Source organism: Somniosus microcephalus, chromosome 16, assembly GCF_052327205.1.
Source record: "Somniosus microcephalus isolate GS21.2 chromosome 16, FLI_Smic_1.0, whole genome shotgun sequence".
Taxonomy (NCBI): Eukaryota; Metazoa; Chordata; class Chondrichthyes; order Squaliformes; family Somniosidae; genus Somniosus; species Somniosus microcephalus.
This window is the reverse complement of record NC_141002.1, coordinates 74948919-74966709: the sequence shown is the minus strand read 5'-3', so window position 1 is coordinate 74966709 and position 17791 is coordinate 74948919. Positions and strand designations below refer to the sequence as shown.

At 42.0% G+C, this 17791-nt stretch overlaps 1 protein-coding gene across 3 annotated transcripts in view; it reads left to right on the top strand.

Moving 5' to 3' along the window:
- The first annotated feature begins 13313 nt into the window (after window positions 1–13313).
- lin7a (lin-7 homolog A (C. elegans)) overlaps window positions 13314–17791 on the top strand; it is an 86677-nt gene continuing 82199 nt past the window's right edge. The window contains exon 1 of one of the 3 annotated variants that reach the window (XM_086009283.1): window positions 13314–13431. In XM_086009283.1, the coding sequence (XP_085865409.1) occupies window positions 13395–13431 (37 nt within the window). In that variant the 5' untranslated portion in view covers window positions 13314–13394. The remainder of the gene's footprint in view (window positions 13432–17791) is intronic. The other 2 variants (XM_086009281.1, XM_086009282.1) reach the window with 2 other exon arrangements.

The following is a 17791-nucleotide window of genomic DNA, read 5'->3' as shown; positions in this document are numbered from 1 at the left end:
TTTTGTTCAACCTTGAGCCAAGCTTTAAATGCCAGGTCCTGTTCATCATTAATAATACTTATTTCCATCTAGAACCCTAGAGGTTGACGGTCAGAAGGAGGCCATTCAGTCCATCATGTCTGTGCCAGAACAATCCAAAACATTTTTGAAACATTACCTGCCTCCTGCTCACCTCAGCCCCTCCTCCACAGAGATCCTTACACACACTTCGTCACCTCCAGATTCGACTCCTCCAATGCTCCCCTTACTGGCCTCCCATCCTCTACTCTCCATAAACTCCAAGTTGTTCATATTTCTCCAACAGGTATGCTGCCCCACATTAAGTCTTGTTCCTCAATGGATTCAATTTATAATCCTTATCCTCGTCCACTCTATCTCTGCAATGTCCTCCAGCTTGTATTGCCACCCAAACACCCTGTTTATCTGACTCTTACCTCTGTGCCTTCCAGCCAACACTGATGGCAGAGCCTTCAGCACCTCAGTGCTATGTTCTGGAACTCCCTTACTAACCTCTCTGCCTCGCTCTACCTTTAACAGCCTTCTCAAAACCTATCTCTTCGATTAGCCCCCCAATCCCTCTTTTCCTGGCTCACTATGTGTTCCCATACATCCATTTATGAAACATCTTGGGGCATTTTATTTATATTAAAGGCACTATATAAATGCAAACTGCTCTTTTTAGAAGGCTGTAATACAATTGAGAGCTTTAGGCCATCCCATAAACACAAGAGCAAAGGATAAACTTCAATAATTTAACATCTAAAACATGCTAATTTAACTTAATGCATCTGATTTCATAATATGAACAATTGCAATTGTTTTATCAAATTTCAGAAAGTGGTTTTGATTTTGCTCCGCTATGCCTACCATTTGTATTTTATAAATTCAGAGGTCATTATTCCTGGGGGGCAATCACACTACAACAACAGCATCTTAAACCTACCTCTTTGACCAAGCTCTGCCCTAATATCTCCATAAGTGGCTTGGCGTCAAATTTTGTTTGATAACGCTCCTGTGAAGTGCCTTGGGGCATTTTACTTTGTTAAAGGTGCTATATAAATACAGAATTGTTGTTGTGTTGTTAAAGATTCTACAGCATTATTTCAAGAAATGGGACTTCTCTCAGTATCCTGGCCAACATTTCTCCCTCAATAAGCAACACCAAAAAACATATTAATTGGTCTTGGTCATTCATCTCACTGCTAATTGTGGGACCTTGCTGTGTCAAAAATGGCTGCCTTGTTTACCCACACAACAGCAACTGCACAATGTAATTTATTCTATTTGAAGCAATTTGTATATTTCTGAGAGATGTGATAAGGCGTCATGTAAATACAAATTCTTTCAGTTATATAATTATCACTTGTCAACAACATGAAATCCATTGCCTCATATTTTACCATGCCAGCCATGGCTCAGTTGGTAGCACTCTCGCCTCTGAGTCAGAAGGTTGTGGCTTCAAGTCCCACCCCAGACACTTGAGCACAAAAATCTAGACACTCCAGTGCAGTACTGAGAGAGTGCCATCTTTCAGATGAGACGTTAAACCGAGGCTCCGTCTGCTCTCTCAGGTGGATGTAAATGATCCCATGGCACTCTTTTGAAGAAGAGCAGGGGATTTACCCCAGTGTCCTGGTCAATATTTATCCCTCAATTACTAAAACAGATTATCACATTGCAGTTTGTGGGAGCTTGCTGTGTGCAAATTAGCTGCTGTGTTTCCTACATTACAACAGTGATTGTGTTCAAAAGTACTTAATTGACTGTAAAGTGTTTTGGGTTGTCCTAAGGCTGTGAAAGGCACTATAAGTCTTTCATTTACAAAAATCCATGTGCCAGCATTCCCTGCACAATCTGGAACACTTTCTAATTTGTTACTGTCATATTCTTTCAACATTACTATTCTCTGGTATGCCCTCAGACACACACCAAGCTATGCATTTGTCAGATGCATCAGTATCACTACATTTCAAGAATATTCCCTGCAGTATAAAATAATAAAAACAATCAAAATCTTAACATCAGCAGAAAAAGAATTGCAGATACATTTATTACAATGACAACAACTTACATTAAACTTACACTTATATAGCACATTTAACATAGAAAAGAGTTCCAAGGTGCTTCACAGAGGCATGAGAAAACTGATCCAAAAGAGAGATTAGAAGGGGTGACCAGAAGCTCAGTCAAAGAGGTAGGTTTTAAGGAGGGTCTTAAAGAGGGGAGGGGTAGAGGAGAGATTATTGCTTCTATTAGATGTATTCTGCCACTTAGCAACAAAGGGCACAAGTGTAATTATAGCTGCTCACACCCAGTAACTGCCTTTGAGTTTTCTGTAGCATAACTACCACAAACATGTTTGCACTAAACAGCTGAAATAGTGGAAAGATCCAGCTGTCAGCATCTGAGAGAACCTTGCCAACTATGGTGCTACTTCGTATAGAATAGAATCATAGAATGGTTACAGCACAGAAGGAGGCTATTTGGCCCATTGAGCCCGTGCCGGCTCTCTGCAAGAGTACTTCAGCCAGTCCCACTCTCCCGCCCTTTCCCCGTAGCCCTGCAAAAAAATTTCCTTCAGGTATTTATCTAATTCCTTTTTCAAAGCCATGATTGAGTCTGCCTCCACCACCCTTTCAGGCAGTGCATTCCAGATCATAACCACTCGCTGCGTAAGAAAGCTTTTCCTCATGTCGCCTTTGGATCTTCATCCAATCACCTTAAATCTGTGTCCTCTGGTTCTCGACCCTTCCGCCAATGGGAACAGTTTCTCTCTATCTACTATGTCTAGACCCCTCATGATTTTGAACACCTCTATCAAATCTCCTCTCAACCTACTCTGCTCTAAGGAGAACAACCCCAGCTTCTCCAGTCTATCCACATAACTGAAGTCCCTCATCCCTGGAACTATTCTTGTAAATTGTTTCTGCACCCTCTCTAAGACCTTCACATCATTCCTAAAGTGCGGTGTCCGGAATTGAATGCAATACTCCAGTTGAGGCTGAACCAGTGTTTTATAAAGGTTCATCATAACTTCCTTGCTTTTGTACTCTATGCCTCTATTTATGAAGCCCAAGATTCTGTATGCCTTTTTAACCGCTTTCTCAACCTGCCCTGCCACCTTCAATGATTTGTGCACATATACTCCCAGGTTCCTCTGTTCATGCACCCCCTTTAGAATGTACCCTTTAGTTTAGTGCTGAGCCCCCTCCTCTACTCCCTCTTCACCCACGACTGTGTGGCTGTTAATGGTTCCAACACCATCATCAAGTTTGCAGATGACACCACGGTAGTAGGCCAGATCACCAACAATGATGAGTCAGCCTACAGGGAGGAGGTCCAGCATCTCGTGAAGTGGTGCGCCGACAACAACCTGGCCCTTAACACCAAGAAAACAAAGGAAATAATCGTGGACTTCAGGAAGTCCAAAGGCGGAAGTCACACCCCCATCCACATCAATGGGGCGGAGGTGGAAAGGGTGGCCAGCTTTAAGTTCCTCGGAGTCCACATCACGGAAGACCTCTCCTGGTCCCTCAACACCTCCTCTCTGGTGAAGAAGGCCCAGCAGCGCCTATATTTCTTGAGGAGGCTGAAGGGATGTAATCTGTCACCCCCGATCCTCTCTAACTTCTACCGCTGCACTATAGAGAGCATCCTGACAAACTGTACCACGGTATGGTACGGCGGCTGTAGCTCCCATGACCGGAAAGCCCTGCAGCGGGTAGTCAAAACTGCCCAACGCATTACCGGCACCAGGCTACCGACCATAGAACATATATATCAGAAACGCTGCCTACGGAGGGCACGGACCATCATCAAAGACCCTACCCACCCCAGCCACAGTCTGTTCGCCCTCCTACCATCTGGAAGACGCTACAGATGCATTCGCACCCGTACGACCAGATTTAGGAACAGCTTCTTTCCCAGGGCTGTCATCCTACTGAACTCCACAAATAAACACTAAAGCCTGCACATCTGCCGATGCACTTTATTCACTTTATTATGGTCATATTTATGCTAATATATATGTACAAATGTATGTTGAAATGTTTAAGTGTCCTAATCCAAATTGTACACTCTCGGGAGCCGCAAGCCTACATTTCGTTGTACTGCACTTGTGCACTAACAATGACAATAAAAGTTGATTTGATTTGATTTGATTTGATTTGATATTGCCTCTCTTCCTTCCTACCAAAATGTATCATTTCGCACTTTTCTGCGTTAAATTTCATCTGCCACATGTCTGCCCATTCCACCAGACTGTCTATGTCCTCTTGAAGTCTATCACTATCCTCCTAACTATTCACTATACTTCCAAGTTTTGGGTCATCTGCAAATTTTGAAATTGTGCCCTGTACTAATATATATCAAGAAAAGCTGTGGTCCTAGTACTGACCCCTGGGGAACACCACTGTGCAGCTTCCTCCAGTCCAATAAACAACCGGTCACCACTACTCTCTGTTTCTTGTCACTTAACCAATTTTGTATCCATGCTGCCACTGTCCCTTTTATTTCATGGGCTTCAGCTTTGCTGGCAAGCCTATTTTGTGGCACTTTATCAAATGCCTTTTGGAAGTCCTTATACACCACATCAACTGCATTGCCCTCATCAACCCTCTCTGTTACCTCATCAAAAAACTCAATCAAACCTAGAGCACAATTAAACCTATCATATTCCTCAATATTCCACATGAGAAAAAAAACTAGTATACCAAACTAAAACTTCCCCAATAGAAGGTAAGTTTATTAATACATTATATAAACAGAATGCTGCATATAAACATCTTGAACACAGTCTTTATCTCATGAGTTTAGGAGCCATGTATAAATCACAAAAGCTTTCATCATTTCAGCTTTATGTGGTCTCCTTCACTTACAGAATAAATATTGTATTCAACAATGTCCTATCAAATACCCACTATTGATCTTGCATATTTTATGGAGATGATGTAATAACATGACATTTTAATTACTGGAATGATTTTTCATTCGAAAATTTGTTTGGATAGACGTCAACAGGCTAATTGTTTTCCTTCCAATCCTCTAGGCAGGTTACAAAGAAAATAGAGCACAATTAAACCTATCATATTTATCTTTTTACCAAATTAACAATACCTAATTCTTTTAACAGATTATTTTTTAATACATGGCATAAACAGAATACCTTCAAATTATTGTGGGGTGTGATTTGTTCTTTCAGACCCATGCAACCATCCCCCATTATACCACCAGTGCAAACGGTCCACTTCATTTTAATTTCTCTGTACTCATACTGACCACAGATTCAGATTGACCTGCACATTGTTGCTGAAGCAGATAGTTTGTATGGAACAAGGTTTAGGACAAGATCTTCTCAGTAGGATTCAGCTTCACAATCTCTGTGTGGTAGAGATTAATTATTTTGCCATCTGTTGCCTCCTGTCCCAGATCTCTAAACACGTTGCCTATAATCAAATACATTGTCTCTCTCTCCAAACCTTCAATAAACATTGGGCCCTGAATTTGCAGTGGGTAATAGCGACGAACTAACAAGAAATCCTGAAGTTGCGGTCAGTCATTCACTGCTCCAACACTGGCTGCTGAAATCACTGATGAAAACTTGGGCTTTTCCGCAGTAATATCACAGTTAAATACCCAATTAAATGTTAAGCATTGTTGGATTAGGGGTTTTAACAGCATATTGACAGCTAAACAAATGACATGGCCCTGAAAAACTAATTTTAATTTTGTTGAGTGTCAAATTTCTCCATTATGATAAAAATTACAATTTATTCATGATATTTCAGGTTCTACCTTACCCCCATGTGAGAGCCCCAATCTTTGTTTTGCCCTCTGTAACATTTTTGAAAGTCGGGATAAAAGCAGCTTCTCCTTTCCTGGTTCCCTGTCTGTGCGAATTCTGCAATGTGATTGGCTGCTTAGGCAGCTTGTTAGCATCACAGTAGGGAATTTCCACTGCAGAGTGCTGCAATCAATTACACATTGAAAAAGGCAAGCTTCTCGCCACAGCAATCTGGTAAACCCCTCGATTAGATTACTGCTTTGTATTCACTCATTGGCCATCAGCAGCGAAGTAAAGGCAATCACCGCTGGCCCTGAAGAAAACTGCCCACAGAGATCACGAGATCCACAATTTGCTGGCCAATGAGTGAATACAAAGCAGTAATCTAATCGAGGGGTTTACAGAGGAATGAACCTGATGAGTTTATGAACATACAATGGACAGGAACAGAACCTTTGGTCCATCCAACCAGTCCCACACAACTGTGATGCTTTGTGCATCACAATATATACACTCTGCACCTCATCCAACAACCATTTAGATCTGTAATCTGACCTGAGTTATAATTACAATCTTCAAGCCACTCCCTGCCTTTTCTATTATATTTTATACATGCAATGAGTTTACATTAGAGAGGTTAACGATTGCAAGATCTTTACTGCTGGTTCATTGAGAACATAGGAACCGGTCTGGGCCATTCTTCCACTGAAATCCATATCGCCATTCAATTAGGTTATGGCTGATATGAGAAGTAATCTCTAGTTAATTTCTAGGAAATTTTATATCTGGTATATGATGTCGAAATTTAATTTGTACAGTCCTTTTTAATAGCTATGAACATTTTTGTTTGGCTATGGCAGCTGGATAGCACTAATGGGATTGTGTGGCGTGCAAAGCACTATGTCATGCATGTATTAATTCACAACAGTGGGGATCTGTTATATCAAAGCTGCATCATATGGCACATGTGCTATGGGAATTATTAATGTTGCCTGGGAGGTTTCTGTGAACAGTAAACAGGAACTGCTTGGCAGTCTAATCTGCCTGAGGTCATCTCAACATACTCATTGATAAGTCTTCTGACTTTTGGGTGTCATTTTTTTCCTTAATCTGGGTCAGAAATCAGGTGAAATCAATTTACTTCAAAAATAAAATAAATGCTCATAATCAGAAATCTTCAATTTTAGTTGGATTTAATCAAGAAAATAACTTTACAATATGCAAACATTTTGCAATATATAATCCTTTTCAGCAAAACCATTTTGGAAAATCAAATACAATACTTTAAACAATAAATGCTTTCCATTGTTTTTATGTAAAAAATATAATCCTTAGTGCACCCTCCCCATGGAACTTTATTCAGCCATCTGTATGTGCCACTGGTGAGTGAGGCTGTGCTCTACGTCAATGCTGCCAGTTGGTATGGAGAGAAGGTGAAGTGCTGCCTGAGCCAAAAATAAGAAAGTGACTGCATGCATCACACCCAAGCCCAGTGTGCTGATGCTGATATTGATCTTTCCAGGTTACCTACTGAGATATTTCTCATAAGTTTTATCTCATTAGCAGAGTAATTAAGCACTTGAGGCCATATAGAGGGGATTAGTTAATGTCAGAATTTAAGGTTATTTCTTAGCAATTGTGAGCAATTTCAAAATGTTCCATTTGCAGTCATGCAAATTTCTATAGCATTAAATCTACCAATCTTGGGGGAACATTTCAATGTGAACTAGACACAGTGGACCAACTTTCACCTTTGTGCAGCTGACCGTCTGAGCATGTCACTCACCCGCTGGTCATGTCAGCAAGAAGACCCCAGCTATTTTGAGCTTGGGCCTCATTTACATTTCGCCGGCGAGTTGCACGTCCTGATCGGGCTTTCGGCTGTAGCTCGCCAGCTTTGAGCCCACGTAATGTCAGGTGGCTCGCATGCTGAGCTGGCCCCCAAGTAGATCTTGGGGGGGGGAGAGTGAATGTCGAGCGGGGGAGGAAGTCCAGGCCGGGATCGAGCCACAGTATTTTTGTGTAGCTTGGAGGAGCAAAGGTGTCGTGTTTTGGAAGAGATGGGAGACCAAGGACCAGCCTGCCATCTCAGGTGGATGTACAAGATCCCATGGCACTGTTCAAAGTAGAGATGTAAGAAGTCACACAACACCAGGTTATAGTCCAACAGTTTTATTTGAACTCACAAGCTTTCGGAGCGCTGCTCCTTCGTCAGGTGAAGTGGAGAGATGCTTATAGACACAGATTGTGATTTCAAATAAAATTGTTGGACTATAACCTGGTGTTGTGTGACTTCTTACATTTGTCCAACACCGGCATCTCCACACCAAAGTAGAGATGGTTAGTTCTCCAGTTGCCCTGGCCAACGTTTATCTCTCAACCGATGAACCAAAAACAGGTTAACTGGTCATTTTTCTCGTTGCTGTTTGTGGAACCTTATTGTCTGTGAATTGACTGCTATGTTTCCTGCATTACAACAGTGGCTACATTTAAAAAGTACTTCATTGGCTGTAAAGTGCTTTGGAACATCCTGAGGTTTTTATAGGTGCTATATAAATGTAAGTCTTTCTTTTTGTTTGCCTACAGAATAACGGTGACTATACTTCAAAGGTAATTAATTGACTGTGAAGTCTTTTGGGACACCTTCAGGATGTGAAAGGTGTCATAAGTTATGGAATAACATTGGGCCTTAACTAATAATAATTGGCATTGTGCGAAATCAGCATTTGATGAACTTTTGGTAAAAGTGCTCAGATTTCCTTTGCCAATATCTGTGCTGGTTTTCCTTACAAAGCAATAGTAGAGTGCTGAAAAAATATTTAAGTGGTAATTTATGGGCACAGCAAATCTGTAAGTTTTTGCATGGTTACAGTATTTCAGCAAAATTGACTCAATCATCTTGTGACTATTTAAATTCCTGTGAAAACAAATAACTGTTGCTGTGTGACAAAACAAAAAAATAACGAAAATAACTTCAAAAAAAACCCACCCAGGACACAGACACTCTACATGCTGCAGATGTCATTTTGTACAAATTTTTTCTCGCCATCTCAGCAGTTGCCTAAGTTAAACAGAAAAAAATGTTACATTTACCAAAACAAGCTATGGGCCAGCTGGGAGGTATTTGACCCAAAATATGTTTGTCAAAATGCAAAAGGTTGACATTACCCATTTTAACATTTGACCTACTTACTTCTGTTACTCGTAGAAATGGCATATTGTGCTAAAAGCTATTGCCAAATGTAACAAGAGCAAGAAAGTACACACTAAAGTCTGTACCTAACATGATATCAGGTTTCAAGCCTCACCACACAAGAGTATTTCAGGCAGGCTTTCAGCAATCTTTCCTGTAGGACGATATGTAGGAAGGATATATTACTCTAAATTCATCGCATTACACATGTCTGAAAATCCAGTATATGTGCAAAATACATCAAAACATGACTAGTAAAACATGTCATTGGAAAAAATTGTTTACCTGATTTAAAAAAAAGTTTATCCAGTTTTGCAAGACAAATGATCTTATCATTCTCCTGTTTGCTGCAAGATAGTCCATAATGGCTCACAGTGGGAGCTGCTGATCCTTCTCACACAGCACAAATGTTCTGGAAGAAGGCCGTCAGACGGGATTATGTATTTTCCCTGGCTGGGTCAGAGCCATCCTTAGCAATATGGGCCCCTTTCCTTCAATATTATGAACATTATTCACAATGTTAGTCATGAGCAGTCATGAATAAGTAGTTTTGAGAGAATTGACCTCCATTTAAGGGTACCTACTTGTTCTTTGTGTGGCTCAGTGCTGAACAATAGGTAGCTGTTTTAGAAAAACATTCTACTTATAAAGGCACTGGACTGATAGATTCTCCATACGTATCAATACCCTGCAATTAACTGTGCAAAATATATGTACACCTAGCTCTGAAATCGTCTGTTTGTACTACATCTGTTTTTTGTACTGTACTTTCAATAAAAGTAAAAGAAATGAAAAGCTTTTTTTTTTATTGCAGTAACAGTGACCATATATGATTTAAAAAGCTCTAAGTTCCCCTTATCATACCTGAGTGTAAAGTTCTGTGTGACTGCCAGTGTCTTGGAAATATGTAAAGAATTGTAATTTCCCCATCTCATATGTGAAATTTTTCATGCACCAATCAAAATTGGGATGCTAACTATACTGGCTAGCTGTCAGTAAATTTTATATACAATAACATACTGTTGCCAGAAATACACAAGGTAGTGATTGAATCAACGAGCTGTGACGGCATAATAAACTGGGGATGAAGCATTAACAGTATTCAATTTCAGCAGGACCCTGAGATTATATAACTGATCAGTAATACAGGTGGTTTTTCTACACTGTTTGTATGCTGATATGTCTACTTTGCTGAGGGGAGCTTAAATATTAACTTACATCATGGCATTACAATGCTGTGCATGGGAGGAAACTGGAACTCAAAATCCCAAACTACCTTAAGACCGTGTTTACACTGAGGGAAGGAGGGTGTTGCACGGAGCAGTTCCGTGCAATAACGTTTTAAGCAGGTTCACAGACTCCCAGGCCGCCTGCCTTTTCTGTGGCCTGGAGGAGTCTGTTTTCCATGTATATATGGAGTGTGAGAGATTGCAGCCCATCTTCCATTATTTGAAGGGGCTGCTCCACGATTTTTGGTTACACTTCAGTCCCACACTCCTGATCTTTGGTCACGCGGTGCGGAGGGGAGCAGGCAGATCGGAGGACCTCCTCGTAGGACTGCTCCTGGGCCTGGCCAAAGTGGCCATTAATTGGTTCAGGCAGCAGGCGGTCGAGCGGGTCATTCGGCCGGACTGCCTGCCTCTCTTCCGTGGCCATGTTCGCGCCCGGGTGGCCCTGGAGATGGAGCACGCGGTGTCCGCCAGCACGCTCAAGGTCTTCCGTGACCGCTGGGCACCGCGGGGACTGGAGTGCATCATAACCCCGGCCAACAAAATTTTAATTTAATTTGTTAAGTTTCATTTAAAGTTTTATTAGTTACAGTTTATTTGCTTTTGTGTGCACCAAAAAGAGTACACTGAGGGAAGAGGTGTGATCTTCAGGTATGAAACCATCAGCTGCTGAAGGTTTTGATTTCAAGTCCCAAACGTGCCTTCACATTTGCATTCCAATTTTACCGCATCAACAATGTGACACTACTGTTGGAGTGTAAACATACCCTTAAGGTAACAGCAAAGTTTGAGGATACAATTCCTAGTTATAGTCATCAAATCAAGATCTATGGTCCTGATTTTCTTCTCTGCTTTTCCCCAGTGTACTCTTTTGGTGGGTACATGAACAAATTAACTGTAAATTAAACAAACTTCAAATGAAACTTAAACAAATCAAATTAAAATTGTGTTGTCCGGGTTGATGATGCACTTCAGTCCCCACGGCGCCCACCGGTCGCGGAAATACTCAAGCGTGCCGGCGGACACCACATGCTCCATCTCCAGGGCCACCCGGGCGCGAACATGGCCGCGGAAGAGAGGCAGGCAATCTGGCTGAACGACCCCCTCGACCGCCCGCTGCCTTTCCCCAGTGTAAGTCAGGATGTTCTCTTTTCACAAACACTCAAATTGACCTCAGCTGAGTCTGTCTGTACTTCTGGGTTCAGCTATGTGAAATATGTTAGCCAAGCAACAGGCAGATCACCACCTGGGAGTCAGTACTCATTCCAAATCGGGAAAAGGAGGTTAATATGCAGTTACATTTATTTGCCCGGCTGGCTGCTGTCAGAAACGGCAACCAAATGCCTGCACCCACACAGTACAATAAGAAAACCTGAGGTAAGTGGAAATTGCTGGCTAGCAGAGTCAAATTAACACAGGGGCCTATGGGGCCTGTGCTCAGGGGCTTCAGCCAAAAATGGGGCCACTGGAAAAACTCACCATAATGCAGAAAAATATAATGCAACTCCTTCATTAGGTTTATTTATTATGTTACGATTTGCTTTATTATGAATGCAGTGTGTAAACCTTCTACAGGCCTATTTCTTCTTACCTTTTACTGCATGTTTGTGTTTCAATGGATTGGCAGAGGGGTTTTATAGGGGCTGCGGAGGGGCTCTGAATGTTTTTGATGCCCAGGGTCCCAAGTATTCTTAATCCAGCTCTGCTGGCTGCCTCTGTATAGATCCACCAAGCTGAAGAGCAGCCTTACAACCTCTAAAGCCCAGTTCCCATGCACGGTCTTGTCTCCAAGTGGCTACCCAGTGGAGTCCCCAGAAAACAACAAGAGATATTATGATATAATTCCATAACATTTACATACTGTTTACATGGTTCTGCCTCTTTCAGGCAGGGGCATCCTGCCCATGCTGGGTCTGTCCCAGGACATGCATGTCAAGCGTAAACCGGCAGAAACCAAGCCTTTCACAGCTCTACTCCTATTTCCTCTCCCAAATGCCCCAGGAATGGGGAGAGGGATGGAGTCAGAGGTTATGATGCAGAGTATTTGGCAGGAGCCAAACAGAATGGCTTTGGTCTTGCTGATGTTGAGTTGAAGGAAGGTCTTCCTCATGCAGGATTTGATGTTGATTAAGCAATCGGACAACAGCGAGGTGGTCAAGGAGTGAATAGGGATGACAGTGAGGTAGATCTAGGTGCCGTCAGCATTCATGTGAAAACTCATTCCATGCCTCCAAATGATGAAAAAGATAGGGGCCAGGATGGATCTTTTTAGCATAACCAAGAGGATCATGTAAGGGCAGGAGGAAAAGCCATAGCAGAAACGTGCTGGGTTCATTGGGACAGGTCCGAGCGGAATCAGGCTGGGGCAGTGCCACAGAGATGAATCACAGAAGAGAGCTGGTGGAAGATGAGAATCCTATCTGTGGTTCTTCGAGGTTGGGCAGACATGTCACGCATAAACCACGTTTCTGAGGAGGCAGTCCTCATTCTCATTTTCCTTCAAGGTACTATGATTTTTTTTAAATAGCTGGAGTTTCTTTTCGGAGGTGCAGATGAGAAGGGAGATCTTGGTAAACTTACCAGAATTAATACAAAATCAAAATACTGCGGATGCTGGAAATCTGAAATAGAAACAGAAAATGCTGGAAATACTCAGCAGGCCAGGCAGCGTCTGTGGAGAGAGAAAACAGTTAACGTTTCAGGTCGATCATAACGTTAACTCTGTTTCTCTCCCCACATATGCTGCCTGACCTGCTGAGTATTTCCAGCATTTTCTGTTTCTATCTCACCAGAATGAATGTCTGGAAATTGGCATTTCTGATGTCTTGGCAGCCCTTCGCGCTCCCAATTCTGTTAACGGCCATAAACTTCTCAAATTTTGACAGATTGAATAATATTAACTTGTGTTGCTTGTTGCTGGCAACCTGTAATCGTACATGTAATGTTTCAATCGACGTGTTTAGCACTGAGTAGCGTGCCTCACCTCTGGAGTGTGATTGTTTCCGTTAGTAATGCTAAGTGGCTTGGACAAGCCATCCTAGGTGGTGTGTGTTGGGGTTGGATGGGTCTGGTTGTTGCTGGCTGTGTTCTCTGCTCCGAGCCCCTCGTGTGAGCCGCGTCACTCCAGCCGCGCTCTCTTTCTCACACTCCCTGTTATCTCCCCTCCTCCTCTCCTTAGGCTGCAGCAGACATGGCGACAACACTGCAACCGCTTACACTGGAGAGAGGTAAGCAAGAGTCGCAACAGTTTCTCTGCTAAACCCGTCCAGTGCTCGTTTCATCCGTAACAAAAAACAAAACTGTGTGGGTGGATGGCTGGCGGTTTGGAGTGCTAAAAAGGAGAGGGGGAATTAATTGGTTTTTTACTTTTCAGCATTTGTGTTCCCTGGTGTTCGTGGACCACAGTGACGGAGTGAGGAGAGATTTACTGATACTGGGGAGCTGTGTTTTCTATTAACATGTTTAAAACGCGTTAGAAGCCACGATAGGTTACATTTTGGATTGCATTTTTCTTTCACGACAATTTAGGTTTTCTCTCTGCAAGGTTTGAATAAAACCAGATCAGGGGGAGCAGATTTAAGATCCTTTCCCATACTTGCAGGGGATGCGGCTGATGGTGGACGGCGAAGTCGTTAGGAATCGCCGTGACTTGGCGATAATTGCAGCCGGTTTGTTTGATATTTGGACGGGCAGTAACATCGGAGGGTAACGGAGAGCGGCTAAAGGACGGGGAGATGCCGGGTTTCCTTGTAAATGCACCTTGGTCTGTTTTATTGCGAAAGCATTTGTCCCTTTCCATTGAATCCGAGTTCAGTTGTTTAAATCAGGATTTTATTTTGTCAGCTGCAATCAAATAGTTTGCTTTGCACCGCTGGTCATTCATTACGTGCAGCACATTCTGGTTGTGTGTTACGGAAGGGTGTGAAATTGCAAAGGATAGCCCTGTGTTTGAGTGAAACAGATTGGGGCATATGGAAAGTAGGAGAAGTAACTTGAGAATGCGAGAAAAAATAACTCCTGACTTAAAAAAAAAAATTAGAATCGTATTAAAAAGGGTGCATCTGATTTGCTTGCTCTTTGAAGTTACTGTTTTAGATGACCTTCAAACTGGGGACCACTGGCACTCCTATCAGTTAGAATCCTAGAATGATACAGCACAGAAGGAGATAATTGGCCCATAGTGTCTGTGCCGGCTCTTTGAAAGAGCTATCCAATTAGTCCCACTCCCCTGCTCTTTCCCCATAGCCCTGCAAAGTGTTCCCGTCAAGTATTTATCCAATTCCCTTTTGAAAGTATTTTGAAATCTGCCTCCACCACGCTTTCAGACATTGTGTTCCAGATCATGATACCCAGCTGCGTAAAAAATGTTTTCCTCATGTTGCCTCTGGTTCTTTTGCCAATTACCTTAAATCTGTGTCCTCTGGTTACTGACCCTTCTGCCATTGGAAACAGTTTCTCCTTAATTACTCTGTCGAAACCCTTCATGATTTTGAACACCTATCAAATCTCCTCTTAACCTTCTCTGCTCCAAGGAGAACAACCGCAGTTTCTCTAGTCTCTCCATGTAACCGAAGTCCCGCATTCCTTGTTCCATTTCGAGTAAATCTCCTCTGCACCCTCTCTAAGGCCTTGAAATCCTTCCTAAAGTGTGGTGCCCAGAATTTGCCACAATACTCCAGCTGGGGCCTAACCAGTGTTTTATAAATGTTTAGCATAACTTTTTCTTGTTTTGTAATCTGTGCCTCTATTTTTAAAGCCAAGAATCCGTATGTCTTTTAACAGCCTTCTCAACTTGTCCTGTACCTTCAATGATTTGTGTACATACACCCCCAGCTCTCTCTGTACATACACCCCCAGCTCTCTCTGTACATACACCCCCAGCTCTCTCTGTACATACACCCCCTTTAAAATTGTACCATTTATTTAAAATGCAGCAATAACATTAGCACCAACAATTATAGCAAAAAATTTGATGGATTCATTTGGATTCTCCTCAATTAATAGTACAATATACAAGAAAGTATGTCTTTGCTATTTGTATCTTGAATGTATTGAAGACGATGACTCTTTTGATAAAGAAATAATAATTTTGTATTTAAAGATATTGTGGGTTTCAATTCAGACTAGGAACAGTGTGGTGCAAGACACAGCCTCCACTGTAAAGATGTCTTCATGTTTCAGTCATTGAGCCAGTCAGAATATAAGATTTTGCACGAGTATAATTGTACATTTAATACTGAAAAGTCAAGGATTAATTCTGCATACTTCAAACAGAAGAGAGATATTTACAAGTTGGGCATGTAGTTCAGATCAGATTGTATCATCAATGACAAATGTTTAGATTAAGTAGATTTATACAATTTATCAGATATCTGAGTGGTGCTATTATGGCACAGTATAATACAAACACAAGCTGAGAGCCATCATTGCAGGATACTTAGTGTTCTTCACAGAATCTCACTTGTTTAATCTCCTTAAGGAAAGTCTTGCATAACCATTCTTGACCTCATTTCAGTAGGCCTGCAGGAAATCTCTCCATCTCCACTAATTAATCTTGAGTGGTTCCACTCCAGCAACCATGCCTCCTGCTGGCCTTAGTAGTAAGAGACCAATCCTATCCAAGTCTATAATTATTCCTACAACCAACCAGATATTTATAAAGCTCTTTTTTGATGGGAGTTGTAGACATAAAAAAACACTTTTTTCTTTTAGTATTGAGGCACATTAATTTTGATTTTTTTTTTTTCTCAAGTCTATGTTCGCAGTCCAGGTTAAATAGTCTATTAACATTTTCAAATCCTTTTTGAAGACATATCAAATGCTAGAGAATGTATCTCTCATACCTACAATAGGTGGTCAGCCATCCATAGGATGCAAAAGGTATACAGTTGTCAATCAAACATGTACTTCAAAAAAAATCCACAGGTCTTTGACTGGCTTCACCTCCTACCCTCTGCCACTTGATTGCTGCTGTAACAATCTAGTTTTGTCCTGTTTGAAACAGCATTTTGGAATACAGTGGACATTTTGGAGTGGAATAGTGAAGTATGTAGTTACTGTAAATCTGCTTGTATTTATACTGTTTATGTATCTGTTTAATATTCAATAAATATGAGTAGTAATTTGTAGACTAAAGGGGGAATTTTCCCAGCCCTGGGGAGGCGGGACTGCCGGGAAAATGGCAGAAACTGGGAGCGGGTACCAAACCCACTCCCAACCCGCCTCTGTGCCACTTCCCGGGAAGCGGGTCCCCAACTCACACAGGAACGCGTCTCCTCGAGGCGGGAAGGGGATTAGAGCCAATTAACTGCCTGTTAACAGGTAGTTAACAGGCAGTTTTGAGGCTTCTCCTCATTTTACCCCTGCTAGTGCGGGCTTCCTGATGTCGGGAAACCCCACCAGGGTCAGCGAGGTGAGCAGTGGGTCTGCGGGGGTGTGAGGGATCAAAGTCCGCTGTGGAGGCGAGTGATGGGTGCAAGTGTGGAGAGGTAAGTATGAGAGGTGAATGTAAAGTGTTAGAAAAAGTTTACTTACCTTTGCTTCTTCCTGCAGGCTTCAACCCTTGGGGATCCGGAGGTGCCTCATCTCAACGGCAGAGATGACAGAATGGCTGCTGCATTCTCAAATGCAGGGTGGGCTTAATAAGGTCAATCAAGGGAAAATAGCGTGGGTTGGCTGGGACTGAAACCTGGCAACCAGCAGTCCCGCCCCCAATGCACCCCCATTGACAAAATCCTGCCCTAAGTCACAGTCTGGTATATTGTTTAATCTTCTGTCTACTAAAGACAAGTAAACTATGCAAGGGCTCAGAAAAATATCCAGTAAGCTGGAATACAGTGTTGAGCGTTATCTGTTCACGACACTTATTGGACAGATAAAGGCATGCTCCAGATAGTATGGAGTGGGGAAATTATTTATGGGAGAGGTCAGCAGTGGCACTGTACCCAAGGAAAATGTCTAGTGCAAAACCCTAAAATCGCATACAATATTCCAAATGTGGCCTCACTGATGACCTGCACAGGTTAGAATGTTTTCATTTAATCAAATTCCATTAAAATGCAACCTTACATTTGATTATGTTAATAGCAGCTTCATATTGACTCAAGAATTTCAGCTAATAATTAATCATACTCACATTTCTTTATTTTTCTACGTAAACAAAGAAGCTCCCGTTCAGTGTGTGCACTTGTTTCATGGTTTCCTTTTAGATTTGCATTCCCTTGGATTTATCTATGTTTATCGTCCATCCATGCTGCATTTTCTCACTGAGCAAATAATACAAAAATAACCAACCATTCCGTTATACTCATATGCTGTTGACCAGCCTGCCCAGGGTTATTTTTTTCAGGAAGATCTTGTCAACAGTGTCCAAAGACAAGAAAAGAATTGGTTTAATAGGATGTTGTCTACCGAAGCTTGTGTCACAAATCACTTTTATAGGCCGGTAATGCCAAGGAGGACTATGGATGCAATGGTAACAAATAAGCTCTTTAAGGCACTGAATGCTTAGCCAAACATGCTTGGCTGCATAAAACTGAAAGGGACTGGGAGATATTTCCAAGCTTTATCTATCTGAGAAGGACCTGA